The sequence below is a fragment of the Sinocyclocheilus grahami genome, unplaced genomic scaffold, assembly GCF_001515645.1.
Source record: "Sinocyclocheilus grahami isolate Dianchi unplaced genomic scaffold, SAMN03320097.WGS_v1.1 scaffold12.1, whole genome shotgun sequence".
In the NCBI taxonomy this organism is placed as follows: Eukaryota; Metazoa; Chordata; class Actinopteri; order Cypriniformes; family Cyprinidae; genus Sinocyclocheilus; species Sinocyclocheilus grahami.
The window spans coordinates 1,676,485-1,698,604 of record NW_015505191.1 but is presented as its reverse complement, the minus strand read 5'-3'; the positions used below and the strand labels follow the sequence as shown (position 1 = coordinate 1,698,604).

The window sequence follows — 22,120 nt, the reverse complement described above, 5'->3', positions numbered from 1 at the left end:
CAGTTCACTAAGCAGCGCGCAGCGGGTGAACAGAACAAGTTTACTCCGAACAGAAGTTCACTGCACATCTGTTTTCGGATCTTTTCTCACTTTGCGCTAATTTTACCTCAAAGAAAACCAAGAGTTTATTCTGAATCAAGAGTGGAAACATCTCATAGAAGGTGAGAATTTTTATTTATTTATTGCATTGTTTGTGTATGGGTAGGAAAATGTTGTTTTAAAAGGTCACGTGACGTGATTGAAATCGCAGGGCTCTACTTCAGATTCATTTGCATTCATTTATTTACTTTAGGCGATGTATATTTTAATATGAAATAGCCTATTATTGACAGTCATACTGACTGAAATGTATATCAATACAAATAAAGAACAAAATATCAATAAATATTTGTATTTATTTATGTTTATATATTTTATTTTTTAAATGCTTTACTCGGACACCTAGCACTTTTATAAATATATAGCCTACATTATTATGTATTATTGTAATGCCTGCTTTGAAACTATCTGTATTGTATAAAGCGCTATGTAAATAAATGTGACCTGAACTGACAGAAAATATTTATTATAATTTACAAATAATATTTTGTTTAGCTAGCTAGCTGTTATGGAGCCCTTCCCACAAGATATGGCTGATTAAAATATGTTCAGTCTCTGAATATTTTATTTTATTTTTTCTCATATAAGTGGGAGATAGAGGATATAATTCTGATTCTGAAATAAAGTAGGAAAGAGGCTGGTTGAAAATAATTGCCCAACACGTATGTATGAAAAAACAAAAGCATATTTTTCTCTAAAGTTGAAGGGGAATGTGCACACACACACATACAAAAAAAAAAAGTATATTTATTCTAAGCGTTTCGCATAAGATTACTTTTTTTTCATTGAGGTTCCTCTGCTACTAGTCAGTAGGATAATATGATGTCAGCTTAGCATTTCCTACTATTCCAGAACATTTCATGCTTAAGCCAACATTAATGTTTTCTTATTCTCATGTATTTACAACATGTTTTTTTTATATAGTATACATTTTATTCTATAGTAGCATAAGAAATCTATGTTAGTTCAAAAGATTTATGTGCAGCCATATGAAATATACTTATAAAGTTCAGCTATACTGTGGGACTTCAGATTTAATCAGAAATCTTATCAATATTAAACACATTAACACACATCTGGCTTTGAAATCAGTTCTTCTTTTTCAGACTTGCTGAAATGATCAGGCTGTTCTGGAAAGGCATTTATATTTTAGGCAGCAGGGACAGATGTACTATACGTAACTAAAACATTAAGCACAGTTTATCTCTGTTTAATACAGTTCACTTTATCTCAGCACTGTTCAGCAGAGCTATTGAATGCAGAAGAATTTCATTTAGCAGATGGCTTTTTACATTGACTTGTACATCTTGTTGTCCACAATTCATCATAGATGATAGACTCTCTCCATTGACATTTGCCTCAAACTCTGTACAGAGACATTGAGGTGCTCATGCTCACAGATAAAAATACCAAGCTTTGAGCAGCTTCTTTGCAAATTGACAAAAGAATGTTGATCTTGTCAGTTCTCGTCTCTGGTCCATCTCTCCGATGTGTGCAAGTCTTCATGCTTAATGGATGAGTGTCACTGAGCTATTAAGTGGATGTGAACTCTTGACTGGCAGCCAAAAGCATAAGGGACTTCACTGCAGCACACATGTCGGCACACTTTTAGTATTGCTTCGTAATCCTGAGAAATTGGTTTCATAATATATCAATGCAAATCATTGTCTTTGTTGACATGCTTTCCTGGTTTTGCTTTTCAAAAACAAAACTGCATTTTCACTGTAACTGAACCTCATAGAAGAAAAAAATTATGTAAAGGGACAGAATACAATTAAGTCAGATAATAAAGCAGTGGAGCACAAAGCAGGTGGGTTAGGTGTGAGTAATGCTGCCTAATTCAAATACTGCATTTAGATACTTTGATTATGACTAAGACTGCTGTGACTTGTACATCTTGTTGTCCACAATTCATCATAGATGATAGACTCTCTCCATTGACATTTGCCTCAAACTCTGTACAGAGACATTGAGGTGCTCATGCTCACAGATAAAAATACCAAGCTTTGAGCAGCTTCTTTGCAAATTGACAAAAGAATGTTGATCTTGTCAGTTCTCGTCTCTGGTCCATCTCTCCGATGTGTGCAAGTCTTCATGCTTAATGGATGAGTGTCACTGAGCTATTAAGTGGATGTGAACTCTTGACTGGCAGCCAAAAGCATAAGGGACTTCACTGCAGCACACATGTCGGCACACTTTTAGTATTGCTTCGTAATCCTGAGAAATTGGTTTCATAATATATCAATGCAAATCATTGTCTTTGTTGACATGCTTTCCTGGTTTTGCTTTTCAAAAACAAAACTGCATTTTCACTGTAACTGAACCTCATAGAAGAAAAAAATTATGTAAAGGGACGGAATACAATTAAGTCAGATAATAAAGCAGTGGAGCACAAACAGGTGGGTTAGGTGTGAGTAATGCTGCCTAATTCAAATACTGCATTTAGATACTTTATGATTATGACTAAGACTGCTGCCATTGAAGTGCATTAGGACCTCAGTGTTTTCTGGTTTATATGCCAAAAGAGAAATAAGGAATGTCCACTGTAAAAATATCTTGTTAAATATATGGGGAAAATATGTCAGCTGTGATTGCCAGAAATTAACTGTATAAAATATGTTGACAGTGATTCAGGATGGCATATTGTTGGTGCCAAAGGGACTTATAGTAATTACTTTATTATTATTATTATTATTATTGTATTACAATAAAAGTTTTAACATTTTCAGGATGTCTTTTTACCTGCAAAATACAAAGTTATGAGTTTTGATATTCATGATTTTCAGGTACTGTACGTGTTTGCAGAGCATGAAGGCAAGACAGTGACAATATACTGTAATATTTATACAACACTTTCAATACTCCCCCTTTTTTTTGCCGTTCGCTGTTCAGTCATTCAACCCAAAGACAATTCTTTTGAATCAGAAAACAAGACCGTTCAAATGGGGGTGGACAATATTGAGTGTCAAACCAGTCATAATTTACACCTCATCTACTCACTATCAGCTGTGATTTGATGCTTGGGGAGGTCATGTCCTTCAGAATTCACAGTAACATAGATCACATCAATTGTATAAGGCAGCAGTAATCTGAAAGTGAAAAATGACTTTGAATACAAATTAAGTTCTGTCAAAACAGACTATAAATAACTGATGCATGGTCATTTATATGTACATATGAAATGCTGATCAAGAGTTATGAAGGACAGACTTCAAGGCTATTGCAGCTTAATTGTTTTCTGAGCATTTTAAACCTGTCATGTAGGCTACTGATTATTTTTAATAACTCTTTTAAAAATAATTACAAAAAATAAAGAATTTTAGTGGTTGCTTGAAATTTGTCCTCTATTTGAGTCAACGTGATTCAAAAATCAGCTATAGAACAACTTAATTCTTATGAATAGATGCAGCCTGTTTCTACCCGCTCTGTATTTTTATTAAAAACGACTGCATGCACTTCAATAACAAACTAAGGAAGGTTTGTCACAAATGTATTTGCCAGCTTTTTTTTTCATTGGCAGCATTGTGTTCAAGTGCAATCATTTTTTAAGCTTTAAGTGTTTGTAGACTGTCATATTGTCTTTAATTTTCTAATGTATCTGAAACATTAATTTTAAAATGTATACTTGCTGAAATAGCTGGTTTGTGCCACTAATATGGTCGCATGTGTCTTTTATAGAAAAACCACTGTTCTCTCATCTCAAAGAATAGTCAAGGTGAAGGTGAAAATGACAATAAATTCATGTGAATTGAACCTTGAATTATACACGCCATCTGCCATTTAGAAACACTTCATCAGACTGCTGTGAAATATGATTAGAGATCTCTGTCAACATGATTCAATAAGACATTTCATTTCTGACATTAAAACTAAATAATTCAATAAAAACATCTGTAATGTGCTGTCACATCCTAACTCTATTAAACTTGAGCTTTTACACCTCATTGCTCCCATCTCTTCAAGTCTTTTACTGTACAGATAGTATCCAACAAAAACCCTCAACAAAAATTCACATTCAAATATTTTTATTTCATAAAATACTCTAGTTTGCAAAGCATAAAAAAACAAAGCAGCAATTGCACTGCTTTTTAAAGTATTTATTAGGAGGACTGGAAAAATGGCCCAATAATCCATGTGCCTTATCTCCTTCATGCATTTTGTCATATCGTGTATGTCACACTTGTTTATCTGCATATGTGACCTCGCCTTAAGCGTTCAAGTCAGAGGAAAGGAGCTTGCAGATTAAAGATTGCAACCAAGCACAGATTCTCCTCCAGTACTCTTAAGTGACATCATACATAATATAATTTCTTTTACAAGATATGACTACAATTTAAATGATTCATAACCTCCCCATTTTAGCCATGCAAAGCACAGACAACTGCACACGACTAGTTGGTTAGATTATGGAATAGGATTTATAACATTTAAAGCACACAACATGTTAATGTGCGGTAATGTGCCTGAGAGAGGATTTGTGCACACCTTTTATAGTAGTGTCACGGTTCGCAGGTCTGTGGATTCCTCCTTTGTTTTGTGTGTGTGTCTGTGTGCGTGTGTGGCTGTCACCTGCGTTACTGGGCAACTCATGATCGCTGATTAGCGATCAGGGTCAGCTGGTGTTGATCAGCTGCACCCTTTATATTGAGTTGTTTGTTGCTCATTCCCTGTCGGATCGTTGTTTGCTCACTCTGGTTCTCTGTTCAGTGTTCTCCCGTCTCCTGTTTGCTGCTCTCGTATCTGTGCGTTGTTGGAGGCTTCCTGTGGAGTGACCGTCGGACTATTGTGGATCCACCTGCTACTGTGAGGATCTCTTGCTTTGTCTGTGGAGGCCGCCCTAAGAGTGCCCCCTGGCGCTCCCATGCAAACGTACCTGTCGATTGTAATCATCGATCAGAGAGTGATCCAATATGTCTCTAGCAGGAACCCAACTTCTCTCCTCTGGACCGTAACCCTCCCAGTCCACCAAGTACTGAAAACCGCGCCCCCTCCGTCTCGAGTCCAGAATCCGTTTGACCGAATAAGTAAGTTCCCCTTCTACGAGACGCGGCGGTCGGGCTTGATGTTCTTGGAGCCCGGACGGTACGAAATAGAAAAATCAAACCGACCGAAAAAAAGTGCCTACCGAGCCTGCCTAGAGTTTAATCTTTTAGCGGATCTAATGTACTCTAAGTTCTTGTGATCGGTCCAACGCACAGATAAGAGAGCAGCAAACAGGAGACGGGAGAACACTGAACAGAGAACCAGAGTGAGCAAACAACGATCCGACAGGGAATGAGCAACAAACAACTCAATATAAAGGGTGCAGCTGATCAACACCAGCTGACCCTGATCGCTAATCAGCGATCATGAGTTGCCCAGTAACGCAGGTGACAGCCACACACGCACACAGACACACACACAAAACAAAGGAGGAATCCACAGACCTGCGAACCGTGACAAGTAGTTCATTAAAATAATGACATTTGATTGTACCGTGTGGGAATATGACAAAGGGTATTGTGGTGGTGGAAGTATTCTTTTCAATTTAATGTGAAAGAGGGTTCCAGCATCATATACTGGATAGTTAGTTACTTGAATATTTTTAAAAGGTATAATGCAGAGATGAGATTGTCTTTTCTAGACTAATCACTGCTATATCTTTTATATAGGCTACCGTATGAAATGTCGATGAAAGACAGGTCAGATATTCTTTATTTTCTCTCTCTCCTCAGAAAGATGGCGCTGAAACTATTGGACCCAAACTCCACTGTATCATCTCTGTTCTTCTCCCCTGTGGAGAACGGCCACAACGTTTCAGTGAACCATACCTCCTCTCGTCCACATCCGTATCCAGACGTCACCTACGTGGACTTCTATCTGCATGAGCCCTTGGTGTCCGCTATCTTCATTGTATCCTACCTCCTCATCTTTATTGTGTGCATGGTGGGAAATGGAGTGGTGTGCTTCATTGTACTAAGGAGCAAGAACATGCGTACGGTCACCAATCTCTTCATTCTCAACCTGGCCATCAGTGACCTGTTGGTTGGCATCTTCTGCATGCCTACAACATTGGTGGACAACATCATCACAGGTAAAGGCATTCTTGTTATTGTGATTAAATGTTTCCTGTGTTTTTCAGACAAACCTAAACTATATTAGGTCAAACATAAAAAAAGAATTGTTGTTAAATATATGTAATTTATAATTACAATAATTATTATTTTGCATGTATTTTACTATTTATGTACAGTATAATTTTCTTCCTTCTGCGCTACTATGACTACCTACTAGGTGGTTACTTACCTAAAATTCCAATACAATTTCTTTGAAATTGTACTATTATAGATCGTATTTAAATGTGTATTATATACTTCTATATATAGATACTGTAAGTATTCATTAACTGAAACATTTATGACTCATTTGTTTCGAATCAGTGGATTGGAGCTTGTTTCAAACATTCCACTCATTTTCTCCACTGCATTTTCACTGTTTTGACCAGCAGGTTCCGTCAGCCTGTGGTGTTTCAAGTGCTTTAAAACAGTGAGTCATTCTGCAAAGCAAATGGTTCAATTCATTCAGAGTTTCAAAAAGCTTTGTTTCTCCCATCACTATTCACAAAGTTACACTGGGATATTATACTACACTCTTAACAAGCAGCCATCCACAATCCCCAGTCTACAGCACAGCATCACACATCGAACTGTTGATGTCTGCATAGCAAGTCCTATTTCATACACTCGCCTCTAAACAAACAATCATGCCAACATTTGTGTTTGTTTAATATCCCATTATCGTCATCTTCATCCATCGCTGGTCTAATAAAAAATGCCAAATGGCAGGCTATGACTTTGATAGCCACCCTGCAATTTCTCAATAAAGATATCAACAAAGACAAACCAAGCCAAAGTCAAACTGCATCATCCCCAGGGTTGCCACTAGCCCAAAGGCCAATAAAAAAACTCAAAACTAGCCCAATAACCTTAGCCCAAATATTACAACGCCCATACCTAAAATTAAAAATCACTTTAGTAAGCTATTTTTTTGTTGTTGAAAGGTTCCATACAAGTGCCACTCCCTCACAGTTTTATCATGGGTAAAATTTTAATATTTCAATACAATCAATTCAGTCAAATATAATTTATGCAATATATGAAACATTTGGCTCACAGGGGAAAAAATCTACCTGCGGCAACAGTTTAAATGTAACCCAATTCCACAGGAAAAGCATGGACTTAGCAACCACGTTCTGACATAAACCTTAAGGAATATAGCTCAACTTGGAGAAGAGAGCTTTCATTCTGAGTAGTAAATGCACTAAACTTTTATAAGAGGGTGAGAGCAAAACAACACATTCCCATGATGCTTTGCAACAGGAACAGCCAATCAGATTTATTTCCTAAGGCAACTTATGTCAAGCCTATTTGTAAAGTGCATGATTCCAAACTAGCTTAGGTGGGAAATTATGCCAAACGCCCACTAGTTTCCATCAGCAATATATGTGTTGATGTGTGCAGTCCTGCATGGGTCCTGTTTAGTAAACCCACCCCACACACGCAGTACTTATCAGAACACCCAAGCTGTTATCCGACAGCAGCACTAATTTAATTCTGTACCCAAGCCGACCGGTTTGAGATAAACTCTGTGACCCGAACAACACCCACATTAAATCTACTGCATCCCTTGATCAGGTAGACAAAAATTATTAGTTTCTCTTGTAACACAAGCAATCAAACCAATATTTGGCATTAGGAGTCGATGCATTTAAGAACAACAGACACGTAGCCCAACATGGTAATAATTAACAGAAAAAAAGAGAATGTGCATTCATTGTGCAAGCAATACAAAACTTTTGCCTACATCACATGAAAAATCCACCCATACAGGCTATTTTTGAACAAATGTGCATAAATCATACCACAGGTTATGTAGACGCCTTGAAGCCATGAGCCTTTTCAACAGATTTACTCTGCATTTAAATGCCGTTGCCATGTATCCGCGGTGCATACAGTCAGTGGCCGCTGGTCCTCTTAGCAGCATGAAAACTAAAACATTTATACAAATTGTGAATAGATTTTATACAGAAAGCGAGCAAAGAGTGCTTCCTTTTTATAATCAAGCTGTCAATCATTTCCGTTGTAGTGTGATTGGCTACAATGCTCAATATTGCAAATCATATTGTAAATAGAAACCTTTGACAGTCTTCAGATTACAGAGCATAAAAACAAATAAACACGGGACTGTTTGAATGCAGCTGCCTATCAACGGGTACCGAATTGAGTCGAAATACAGTAGTCTAGGCTATTGAACCCACGGTCCGCACATGCCTGTTGATTCCTGATATTATTCCATCCTTTACATCAAATATTAGCAGTTCACCCGTCGGGTATACCTCCTCGCATCCTCTGCAGTCGTGACATAAAAAGTATTAACTTTCCATTGAAGGGGAACAAATATGGTAACACCAGGCAGTCTAAAATTGTTACATTTGAGAAATTGTTTATATAGGTAGTCTTGTCTTGTTTTGTATGTTTTTGTGGATAGGTGCTTACAAAAGGCACTTGATGCACATTTAATTGATCAGTATTTCAGGAGGATGAATGTTCAGGCATTACAGAACTAATCATAGAAGAAAGTGTAGGCAATTTTTAGGCAATCAAGTGAATGTCACTGAACAAGCTCATCCTGAACACCTTGAAATTGGCCCATTCCTCTACATCACAGTGATGGCTGTTAAACTGAGCAGAATGTTTCACACCCGAAAGGAATACCTTTTGTGCAGTGGCTTCTTAAGAGAGTAATGGCATTTTTCATTGGCTGCATCCTCCTGTCTTTCATCTGGTTACTATGCAATCATTACAAACTTTAAAGCCTACTGAGTGTGCTTATTCATCAGAGAATCTACAATCACAATCACTACAGACCTCACAGAGCTGTCATGAATCACAGTTCTTCTAACTAATCCTGGCCAGCGGGATGTGTTCCCCTGGATCTTAACAAGCTTCCAATCAGAAAACGGGAAGAACCGTCTCATTGTGATAAGCAAGTGAATGCAAAAATGAGCAGAAGAAATTATGCTGTATACTGCAAAGACAGTACCATAAAAGACTTTGCAAAGCAGTTTGATGTTGTTAATTTTAAAAGAATGAGAAAACACCTAAGTGATGTTGAGCCTTTGATGTTCTCTGCACAGTAGAGAGAATGCTGATTTAAAGTTCATCAACACTAATAATTTAATAACATTTAATAAATCAAACTTTAGCAGATTTTTTATACTGTACATTTTTTGTGATGCCTAAATTCACTTGTAGCAATTAAAACTTTAGATTTTTTTGGTACACATTTCACAAGGATTGGTGAGAAGATTATAACAGAAACATCATGCTACACTCCTTCCCAGCATTTGATACAGAGAATGAACTACATCCTGTCAGACCCCATTAGATGATTCAACAGTTATGTGACTGCATTGAATATAAGTGTATAGACTCAAAGCATTTTCTCCTGCTTATGGCTGAAAAAAAGTGCATGACATTTACATTATTGCATTTAGCAGATGCTCTTTTTACAGAGCGACTTGCAAAAAGGCTTTAGCATCACGAGTCTGTTGTGATTAGCAGATTTCAAAGAAGTGCTAAATACAGTACAGATTTTTCCACAAAGAGTGGAACAGAGAGAATTAATTCATCATCTGAGCATTATCAGTGTCTGAATGATGAGCCATGAGAACTGAAAAAATTGCAACATTGATAAGACAGCAGATATCAAAACCTAAACACTGTGTAAAAAAGAAACATGCAATATGAACTGCATAGAACCAGAAATGTAATGCATTCACCAAGTGAAAAATGTAGACCACAAGGCTTCAAATGCTATGAGTTCAAACTATGAGTTCAAACTATGAGTTCAAAGCACAAATTATTCAGAGCTGCACGTCCTCCAGACTTTTTAGCTGTGCTCTGAGATAGCAGGATTTGTCTCTATAAGATCTCCTACGACATGGTAGACCCCTTGAAATTTCAGAATTACAAGTATCAGGCATAGAACAACACTTCAAATATAATGAAAGGTGTAGATACGAAAGGCCACAAACAATTAAAATGGGGTGCACAGATTTTCATATAATGACTGATGACAGATAAAAGGCTATTTTGTCTAAATAATAATAAAAAAACACCAACTACTAAAAATGCATTGTTCTAAATGCTACAAGTGAATTTATCCTTCACATTATAATATGAAATGTTGATTTTTTTTTTTGAGGTACTGCAAACAGACACTGAAATGAACAACACATGCATACTAATAATCACTCATTTGGGAGCTCTTGTGAGTGTCCTTAGTGACAGCACCTATAAATACCAGATATCTGCCACCAGATCTACGGCCAACTAGCATCCAAATATTCTCTTACGGTTACAAGCACACGCTTCCTATCCTGGGTACATTTATCTGTCACATAGCAACACAACCCGAGGAACTTTCTATGTGATACCTGATGACGGCTGCTCGTTTCTGAGCTACCAAACAGCTGAGGAGCCGAATCTCATTAAAACACTGAACTCTCTCAGCTCTGTCCCCACCAACAGGACTGCAGCAGTTGAGCTGCCTAAAGAAGTTTTAGGTCAAGATGACATAAATCTTGATGTACAACCAACGTTTCACCCTCACCAGAGGTGCTTTTCCACCTAAGGCCTCGCATGTAACACCTCTATGTAACTGGCTACACACCTCACACTTTCAAAGCCGAGGCAAAGCAAGAATAAGTGTTGACATATGGCAGGAAGATTTTCCTGTTTTGTGTGAACGTCACCTGACAACAACAGATGAGTTGAATGTGTTCTCAGCTGTGTACTATGCTGCATCCCAGCAGCACATAAAAACATCAACAAGGGTCAGAGCCTCAGTGCCTCAACTTTGTTATTTGATCTACTAGAAAATGCAATGCACCAAACACTCCAAGGCATTCCAAGAACCTCAGTGACAATACCATTGTGTGCGGTTCAACATGAGCAGACCATGACAGCAGCCTTACGGCACTATTCAGAGAAATAAAGAAAAAAGCCTGACCCTTATTTGCAGTAAATGCAAGTTTAATAAGTCCACGTTTGAGATCTTTGGATTTGTGTCCTCAGCAAATAGCATACAGTATCTGCTGACTTCAGGAAGGTGACTAGAGTGCAACACATCATTGCTCTAACCATTGCCAGTAAAATGCTAGTCTTACAGACATAACGAACGCTGTTTTGACCACTAACTGTTCTTGATATGATTTGATGGTTTTAACATTTAATGATATAAATCCATGTAAATTTCAGTCTTACTGTATATGACTGTCCGGCCGATTGTGTGCTTGAGTACAGCAGTGGGTGCACATGCGATTAGGGAATAGGCATCTTGTGAGTTTTTAGGGAAAAAAATACAGAGAACAGCCTTCTTGATCTTACAGTTCATAATGCAAAATAACAAAATCAGCTGTGTAAAACATTGTATGTTTTTTTTCACAGTTATTATTACTACAAAGGGTCCCACTTTAGTTTGAGGACCAATTCTCACTATTAACTAACTATTAACTACGACTTTTGCGGTAATAAACTCCTAATTTGCTGATCATTGATAGTTAGTATGGTAGTTGTTAAGTTTAGGAATGGGGTAAGATCTAAAATATGGTCATGCAGAATACGATATTAATATTTGCTTTATAAATACCAATAAACAGCCAATAGCGCTAGTAATATGCATGATATTAAGCAACTAGTTAAAAAGTGAGAATTGGTCCCTAAACTAAAGTGTTACCCTAGTTTTACCAGCTTTCTTTAGTTTTTCCTCTTTAAAAACTGTATATTGACATTCAATAAGACTGTGCAACACTGTGCACATTGCAAATTAACATATTATAATTCAATTATGTAGATTAATTTGATCTAAAAAAAAATTTTTTATTTAAATGGATTCTATAGCAACAATGTGTTTATTAGATTTATTGTACATTTAATATTCATAATAATATACATATTAATATACATAATACATAGATTTATTATGCAGTTCGTTTGCAGCCAATGCCAGCAGACCTCTTATTGATGGTGGAAAATGATACTCACAGACAGAGCGTGAAGGTTGCTATTGTGTGGATATGTGAAAACACTTTCACCTCTACATCTATGGCAATCCATTTATACTTGTAACAAGTCATTAACCCATCAAACTCATCTGAACAATCAGTTGCAAACAGGTTTCAGGCCATCTGCTTGAACTGAGTGTTTTCGTTGTTAAATACAGAAAAGGGTCAGACAATGCACGTGACATTGTCTATCACGCCAGCCTATTTCTACACCCTCAGTCTTCTGTGAATTGAACAACATACTAACAGCCTTGACTCTTGAATAAATCAGAGTCTAAACAGTCCAGTTTCTTCAAAAGTGTTTTCTCCAAGGTTTTGATGAAACACCATCTGGTGAGATCTCTCAGGTCTTCCAACCAGAGATTATTAGTTGTCCCAAAGCTTTGGAATAGTCTTCATGCTTTTACATTACATCTTAAGAACAAATCACTTCTCCTTAGCTTATAATCAATAGTGCATTTGCTGAGTTATATTCCTGTTATGTAGTGTGATAACAAAGAGTGAAAAATTTAAGGGGGTCTGAATACTTTCTGTACCCACTGTATGTTTATCTTCTTATCTTGCTCTAGTTTTATTTTATGTATGGCCTTATATTTGCCATCCTATTTTGCAATCATTGTTCTGAACCTGAGACCTGTTGTTGTTGTCGTGTGCTCTAAACTGACCTTCACCTTTTCGCTCATTCACATGAGCTCATATAGCTTGATGACTGACATTAAGTGCCATGAACAGATCTTCTGCAGGCTCATGAGTCACATCAGACTATTGAAAAGTCAAAGACCAAGACAGACGAAATATCTTGTTTTATTTTCTTAGCTTAATTATGAGTTGAGGCTGTCCTGGCCTTCGAGGTCACAAGTCATAGCAGATGAGGACACAAGGACAGATACACATTTGTAAGGTCCCCCATGCAATCAAGAAAACTGCAGCATACACTGTATCATGAAACAAATACAAAGATACAAAGTAAATGGATTTAAGCTCTCAAAGGAATGGCCTTCACCCTCAGTTCAGCTCTACTACGTAAATTGAAAGCAAAAAACACAAAGATGTCTTCAAAAACCCCCTGTGGGTCTTCAAGTTTTTAATGTTGTTTACATGTCTGTCTGGTGTTTTTAATGTGACAAACCATGTGCAAATTCATTCATACAGAATTTTCTCTTTAAAACAGCGGTGTACCAAAATTAGTCTCAAAAATGCAGTTTGAAACAGTCCCTGTTTCCTACGTCACAAACAATCCTGTCAACATGCGGGGTGGGGGAAAATATTTGTGTTTTTGAAAAAAGCATTTAAATATGTAATTTTGATGATCAAAGATTTAAGGCATAAAATTATTTACTGCAGGGGTTGGTGTGACGGCTCAACTGCAAAATAAATTGCTGTGATTGGTCAGCATGTATGTATGTATGTATGTTCAATAATATGGAAATAAAACAAACTAATAATAAATAAATAATTGGCACATCAAGTAATTTATTAAAAATTAACTCTGTCTCTGACAGAGTAGCCTACTTAGACACTTTTTGACAGTAAACGGTTCAGTAAGTTTGCACTAGCTTGGATTTCACCACTGCAAGATGACAAGATTCTGGCTGCAAACGAACAGATCTTCTGAAGTTCATGCAGACTTCAGACAAAGCACTTCACGGAGCTGAAATGGTACAAACAGCAGCTGTGCATCTTTCTAAGAGAACATTGTGCAGTGCTACAAAGATCCCCCGCTGAGTTATTGTTACACAACAAACATCTCAACCTTCCTCACAGTAAAAGTCTGATGTGTCTAATACAGACCTACAACAGACTTACAAAAAATGAAACTGTTGGCTGAATGCCACCAAAATTCATCTCAGACTCTGAAAGTTGGCTGCAAAGTATTTTACAGACGGACAAAGTTTACCCATTACTCCTTATTCCCCCTCATCAAAATCCTTAACCACATGAACTTTGTAACAAAATCCTTTGTAACAATCTGTTGCAGTACAACTAAGACAACTGATTCATAAAAATAAACATCCTCCATTGTGTCTGACTACCAACAAAAGTATTTTTTTCACAAAGCCTTTTGTTCCCAATAGTACTTGTTGGATGTTTATTTATAAATGTTAACATTATGATAATCTCTTTTAGACCTTCAATGTGACATTAAACTTGACATTAGACTACGTAGATTACTGAATAATTGACGTTATATAATTTTTATTCGTGTTGTGGAGCAGAGCGACACAGTAAAGAGCATACAACTCAAATGCATTATAGATTTGCATCTTTTATTACAATTGAACAACACACAAACAATTGTGGTAATATTCACACCAACAGCACAATCGCAAAAAGTTCATATTTTTTTGATACTGTATTATCAGACTGTTTTTGCTCTGCCAACGCAATCTGTTCCAAATGAAGCCACAGCAGAATCAAGTGTTTCTGACTGAATCAAGGCTGCCAGCATGACATAATAATAGCTGTGGGATGTTTCCTTCAGTGACTGTGATCCTTATAAGAATCAGAAGTGACACATGTTCCTATGTCCGTTATGATTAAGATGGAGAAAACCTTACTTCTAAGCTTTTGCTCTTATTCCTAGAACACCACAATGTTCATTCTATGTATTTATATATATATATATATATATATATATATATATATATATAGGAGTGGATGTACAGCCATGTTTAGTATATTTGCAGTTAGATTCATATATTTAAGCCAGGCTGGATCTGGATTGTTTTCAGTTCTCTGTATAAGTGAACCTTTAATACTGAATGACATTATCTCTGTCTATATATTTGTTGGTTCCCCTCCTCTCATTAATTCTTTTGTTAGCTGTCTTACTGTCGCCTACTGTCTCACAATCTCTACCCAATTTTTTTTCTGTTCTCTTATATATAGAACACCACAGTGTTTTTTCTATGTATATATATATATATATATATATATATATATATATATATATAGGAGTGGATGTACAGCCATGTTTAGTATATTTGCAGTTAGATTCATATATTTAAGCCAGGCTGGATCTGGATTGTTTTCAGTTCTCTGTATAAGTGAACCTTTAATACTGAATGACATTATCTCTGTCTATATATTTGTTGGTTCCCCTCCTCTCATTAATTCTTTTGTTAGCTGTCTTACTGTCGCCTACTGTCTCACAATCTCTACCCAATTTTTTTTCTCTCCCACTTCCTCTGTTCTTCAGACTCATTTTCTCTTACACCATCTGTATTTTAAAAAACTCTCTTCGTCTGTCACATCATTATTCATACCCACACATCGACCAGCTGCTGCACAATATCTCCAAATTTAATCAGCCTCTTAAAAGGATCTTCTGGGTTTAATCTCGCAAGAGGTGAACAAAAACAATAGGTCCCCAAGTGACTGAGCTCTGTTCTTCTCATTAGTCTCCCTTATAATCCACTTAGCTAACACCACTCAACACACAAAAAGTGCCAGCTCCACTTTGTAAGCTGAAAGAGTCAAGGGAATGTGTTAAAGTGGTGTCAATAAGTGAAAAAGAGAGTAAGTGAGAGAGAAAACCAAATGGGAGAGAGAGAAAAGGAGAGATCAAAAAGTCCACATTGTAAAGTCTGTATGTCAAGTTGCATTAACTGTAAATGAAACTGAGGAAGAAAGCAAGTAGGAAACAAAAATATACTACAGTATTGTATGTACGCAGTAACTGTCTTGCATAGAGAGTAAAATGTATTTAAAGGTGGGCTAAATAATATTATTTAATTTCAATACAGATGCTTGTAAATTATGTCACAATTTGGGAATGATGGTTTAAATTATTATATGAAAAGTGAATGGTTACTTAAGATATATATGTACTTTCTGCCCTGTTGTTCATACTTCACTTTTCTTCTGCAGGCTGGCCTTTTGGCAGTTTGGTGTGTAAGTTGAGCGGGATGGTGCAAGGAATATCTGTATCTGCCTCTGTCTTCACACTAGTGGCCATTGCTGTTGACAGGTGGGCTAAAAAAAAGTCAATATATTTGTAGTTAATAGTGTTATCGAAATATACATTTTGTGTGTGTGTGTCTGTGTGTTTTATGTACACTATCGCTCAATTATTTTAAAAGAAGCCTCTTGTGCTCACCAAAGCTGCATTTATTTGATCAAAATACCGCATAAACAGTAATGTAAAATGTTATTACAATTTAAACTAACAGTTTAAATGCCATTTATTCCTGTGATGGCAAAGCTGAATTACTCTAGTCTTCAGTCAGTGTCACATGATCCTTCAGAAATCATCAAAAATCTGATTTGCTACATTTGAAAACATTTGTGCAGAAAAATGACATTTATATAAGTAATAATTTCGTATCTTTTTTTACCCTAAACTTCCGAATGGTAGTGTACATTCAAAATTTAAATGTAATAAATGGATTGTCTTCACGTTTATATTTATTGTACATTTTTCCTCAAAACGCTTTCTTGAAACACATATTTTCTGTTTCTGTCTCAATGTCCTCTGCTCCGTTTTCTGTCACCCGTCTCTTTTCCTATCTCATTTTAATGTCTTTCCTCACACTCTCTTCCTTGTTTTATATTAATGTGTCAGATTCCGCTGCATTGTCTATCCCTTCAAACAGAAGCTCACTATCTCCACCTCCACCCTCATCATCATCATCATCTGGGTTCTGGCCATCTCCATCATGTGTCCGTCTGGTGTCATGCTACAGGTCACCAAAGAGCACAGAGTCTCCATCTTGCTAAGCGACGGCAACACCACACAACCCTTCTACTGGTGCCGTGAAAACTGGCCAAACCAGGAGATGCGCAAGATTTACACCACAGTACTCTTTGCTAACATTTATTTGGCACCTCTGACCCTAATTGTCATCATGTACGCCCGGATTGGAATCACGCTCTTCAAAACATCCATGCCTCTCCCTGTGAGCCAAGTTGGGATCTCAGGCTCTGGTTCTAGCGTTGGGAAAAACAGCAGATATGAAAGTCGTCAGCTGGTGTCCCGGAAAAAGAAGCGGGTCATTAAAATGTTGCTAGTGGTGGCCCTGCTCTTCATCCTGTCCTGGTTGCCTTTGTGGGCACTCATGATGCTGAGTGACTACGCAAGCCTCAGTGAGCGTCAGCATCGTATTATTAACATCTATTTTTATCCTCTGGCCCACTGGCTGGCGTTCTGTAACAGCAGCGTCAATCCCATAGTCTATGGGTTTTTCAATGAGAACTTTCGCAAAGGTTTCAAGGCAGCCTTTAAGCTTCAGCTCTGCTCAGCCCATTCGGGGAAGAGAAGGAGCTACTCTCACCGTCTGCAGGGGAACGCTGTATTACCTGCCAACTTGCCCCTGACCAAGGAGTCTGCACTGGAGGCTGGAGGTCCGAGACCAGGACAGGTGCTCATCCAAGAGCTGGTGTCGGTGGGCAGTGGGAGGGGTCTAGGTGAAAGAAGCCAGTCATCAGGCAAGGAAAACGTGAAAGAACAGGATCTGATCATGGAAGATCTGGAGAAGGTTTGTGTGTGTACTGTACATGATATTGTTTTGGACCCCTTAAACTCTAGATATCATATACTTTTACATGTATGTAAGATTTTTTTAAATGTTTTTATTTAATTGATTAGAAGTGACTGTAAATACATTTATAATGTTTCAAGTTCTCTATTTTAAATGATTGCTGTTTGTTTGAACTTTCTGTTCATCAAAGAATCCTGCGGGGGAAAAAAACATGGTTTCCACAAAAATATTAACGGGATAGTTCACCCAAAAATTCTGTCATTATTTACTCACCCTTATGTTGTTCTAAACCCGTAAGACCTCCGTTCATCTTCGGAACACAAATTAAGATATTTTTGATGCATTCTGAGAGCTCTCTGACCCTCTCATAGACAGCAAGGGTCCTTACATGATCAAGGTCCAGAAATGTAGCAAGGACATCTGTAAAATAATCCATGTGACAGCAGGGGTTCAACTGTAATTTTATGAAGCTACGAGAATACTTTTTGAGCACAAAAGAAAAAAAAACGACTTTATTCAACAATTCGTCTCCTCCACATCACCCTAGCGCCATTTTGGAGAGTATCCACTGAACGTAAATTGCGTATGCTGTTTTGTGTCAGCTGTGCCACGCGGATACCCTGTTTACGTCATTTACGCTTTGATTTGAACGAAAACAACATATCTGCGTGGCGCAGCTGACGAATAGACGAATTGTTGAATAAAGTCTTTTTTTTCTTTTGCACTCAAAAAGTATTCTCGTAGCTTTGTAAATTTACAGTTGAACACCTGATGTCACATGGATTATTTTAAATAATTACTTTATTCAACAATTCGTATCCACTGAATGCAAACAGCATATGTTGTTCTGTGTCAGCCGCACCACACGGATACGTTTTAGTTCAAATCCAAGCACAAACAACGTAGAAAACGTATCCGGCGTGACGCAGTTGACAGAACGGCATACGCTGTTTGCGTTCAGTGGATACTCTCGAAAATGGCACCAGGGTGATGCGGAGGAGACAAATTGTTGAATAAAGTCATTATTTTTGTTATCTTTGTGTACAAAAAGTATTCTCGTTGCTTTGTAAAATTACGGTTGAACACCTGATGTCACATGGATTATTTTACCGATCTCCTTGCTATATTTCTGGGCCTTGATCATGTAAGGACCCTTGCTGTCTATGGGAGGGTCAGAGAGCTGTCAGATTCCATCAAAAATATTTTAATTTGTGTTCTGAAGATGAACGGAGGTCTTACGGGTTTGGAACAACATGAGGGTGAGTAATTAATGACAAAATTTTCATTTTTGGGTAAACTAACCCTTTAAGCAGCATAACAGTTTTCATCCAAATCCGCATCATGGGACACTGAAGACCTCAGCAATAGCTACTGGGAAACATAAAACATTTAGAAATATTAATAAAATTTTACAACTTTTTAATAAAGCTTTTTTCATTTTTTGTATCATATAAATGCAGGTTTAGTGAGCATAAGAGACTTCATTCAAAAACATTTAAAAAATCATAAACCCTAAACCTTAGCTTGTATAACATTTATACAGAATTTATATAATGGGATATAATGAGAAATACTGATCTCATAAAACGACCTTATTCAACAGGATTTGTGCATTGCAAATTCCAAAATCCACATCATTAAACTGGCAAATTAAAATATCCTTGAGCAGTTTACCATTACAACAGATGCTTTAGTAAATAAACTTTTTTTTTATTATTGGCAGCCAAGGCAATTTTACAGATGTTCTTCACTAAATTGTCAATTTTCACCCTCCATCTCCTTTTGGCATGAGCAGGTTTTTCTAATAGTCCCTGTTTGGTCTATTTTTATTAAAGAAGGTTTCAGTGACACTGCATCTAACTTAATCTTCAGAGAACATTCAGGGTATTATAAATGGTATAAATGTATTTTTGTTTATTGACTGTGAAGGGTTTCATATGATCGAGCACCTGCCCAAAGTTTTTGGATGTGCGCACATTACACTCTCTTCATTGTCTTTCTTTCTTCACAGGTAATGTACGATCTATAGGTGCTTAATGATTTCATGGAACCCGGTCAAAGATACTGTGTGCTCAGATGATTTGATGCTCATGAAAGGCTGATTTTTCCCTTCTCTTTGACTGTTTTACTGCTGGGAGGACACCATGAGTTCATCTTTCATCTCTTTCATCTTCTAGGCAAGGATATGCTCTGCCTTTTCCTTCTTGAAATTTCAAATTTTATGACAATAATTGTGCCAGACAGGCAGACTGAACTGGAGAGGTTAAAATTCAGACGGTTGTGTGTGACAAACACAAAGAAGGCCATTTTGTGGACTTAGTTTTGACCTAATAAGATGAGAAATGAAATGACATCTCACTGGCTGCCAAATTATGCCCAGTGTCATTTCGTTGATGTATTAGCTGATTGCATTCACCCTGTTTGACCTCAGGAAAGCACCCTGAGGTTTGTCGAAAATTGCAAGGCCACAAGGCAACAACAGGGGAAATCTGACAGTGCTTTCTATTGCATCTCCTCTCTATCTGGATGGTAAAATGACTGCATTTTGTTCAAATGGTCTGTTCAGTTTCTCCTGTTGTACAATGATATTTTTCGATTCTTTCACTAACCAACACTGAATGAATGTCAGCAGCAAAATTGCTGGTTTACAGGGTGAATGTAGGTCTTCATCTCTGCCTATTTAAATGAGGAGCATCATGACTATGAATCTATATTAGTATAAAATAGCTTACTGTAACAGGAAGGGCATTTTGCCAGAGATTTTCAGAAACACTCAACAGTTTGTGCCCTGACATGGGGGACAGTGCCTGAGGAACTTTTCAGACTCTTGAATTCAGTGGCGGGTCGTGGGTTTTAAAATAGAGGAGGCACACTAATTGTATTGGTCTGGGATCCCTGCCGATTATTATTATTATTTGCTTAACCTTTTTGGTTGCTTTTAGTCAGAAAACGTAAAGAAAACGACATGCATACAGCAAGATAATATAATTTCACTTACCTGGCCTATCACTTGAAGCAAACATCCATCCCTTCTTAAAAGTCTGTTTTAAAAGAGAGCTGCCTGTTGTGCTATTTAATTAAGCCGACTGCTGTATCCTATATCCAGTTTAGGCTATTTTCCCTAAATTTGTATATATACTGTTTGAATGACAGATTGGTAAATCTGTTGGCGATCAAATATTCAATATCGCTACTCATCATAAGTACTTGGTACATTATCAGCACAGTGGGAGACGCTCAAACTAATATCACGTAATTTACGTCTCTTTGATGATTGGTTGATATCAGAAGGGAGGCTAGCCTCAACACTCCTGAGCGTTGAAAGTGAACACTCGATGGTGATTGGCTCATTTTTTTTACCAACGGAGGCACGAGAGCTCGCCTCTCCCCCGGCCTCCCCCTACCCTTCTCTATCACCTAGCGGTTGTAATAACATTGGCACATTCGCGATAGAAAAGCGGCTCTTTCACGTTATGGTATTACAACTGTGAAATTACAAACAAAAAATACACATTCTGAGACATGAACTGAAATGAATTGTGAATTTTATTAACATTAAATCGTCCTCCTCCCATTTTCACCTCAAAATTATGGGGAAGCTGTGCCTCCCCTGACAAGCCGCCACTGCTTGAATTCATTGTAAATGAGCTGCTGAACAGAAGAGTTGTGCCTTAAAAAGAGGGCATTAGTTGTCAGAAACAATGAGAACTTGAACGTCTCCTATATGGAATGACTCAAGAAACAAATCCACAAGGAAAATGGCAAATGTCCAGACTGTCTCTGGTTTTTGCATCTGACATTTATGCATATCTCACAGTTCCCTTTCAGTCGGTCACTACGAGTCACGTCGTGACCGACGAATTGGGATATCGCTTCGATAGACCAATCTACTTCGAGTGTAAACTAAACGAGCCAATTATTGCATCCAGCTGCCGCTGATCACAGCGTGAGTATAATAAGGCTGCAGGTGCAATGCATACCAGCTTTTCGCTTTGGAGCCGAGCGACAACATCGTTCTGCTCTATGTTTATTTCGAGAACGCTCTTGGAAGCTTTCTGTGTTGGCGGGACTGCGCTTCAGCGGTGGTCGTTCCAGTGTCGAGTGGGTTGCGCACTCCAGGCTGCACTACCCCCTGTCGTGTTGCAAAGCGGCCATCTCCCCTGTGCGCCTCCTAAAAAAGAGCAAATTTCTCAAAAAGAGCTACACGGATGCGACTTTATAAAGACGACGGATCGTCCTTATAAGGATGCCGTTTCACCCGTGCGTTTCTGGGTGCGGTCGTTACCTGGCACCGGGTGATGGTCACGATCGCTGCCTCACGTGTCTGGGCATTAAGCACGCTGAGGTGGCCTTCGTGGATGAGTCATGTTCTCATTGCGAGAAGATGACCATCTCGGAGCTGCGAACCAGGCTCCGCTACTCCCAAGGGGGCGGC

At 37.8% G+C, this 22,120-nt stretch overlaps 1 protein-coding gene across 1 annotated transcript; it reads left to right on the top strand.

The window, feature by feature from the left end:
* Nucleotides 1–76: 76 nt before the first annotated feature.
* Nucleotides 77–19,766, top strand: LOC107598263 (neuropeptide FF receptor 2). The gene is made up of 5 exons (XM_016289557.1): nucleotides 77–161; nucleotides 5,814–6,172; nucleotides 16,076–16,175; nucleotides 16,770–17,682; nucleotides 19,697–19,766. Exons 2-5 carry the CDS (start codon nucleotides 5,818–5,820, stop codon nucleotides 19,712–19,714), a joined length of 1,386 nt encoding a protein of 461 aa, XP_016145043.1. The 5' UTR covers nucleotides 77–161; nucleotides 5,814–5,817; the 3' UTR covers nucleotides 19,715–19,766.
* The last annotated feature ends 2,354 nt before the right edge of the window (nucleotides 19,767–22,120 follow it).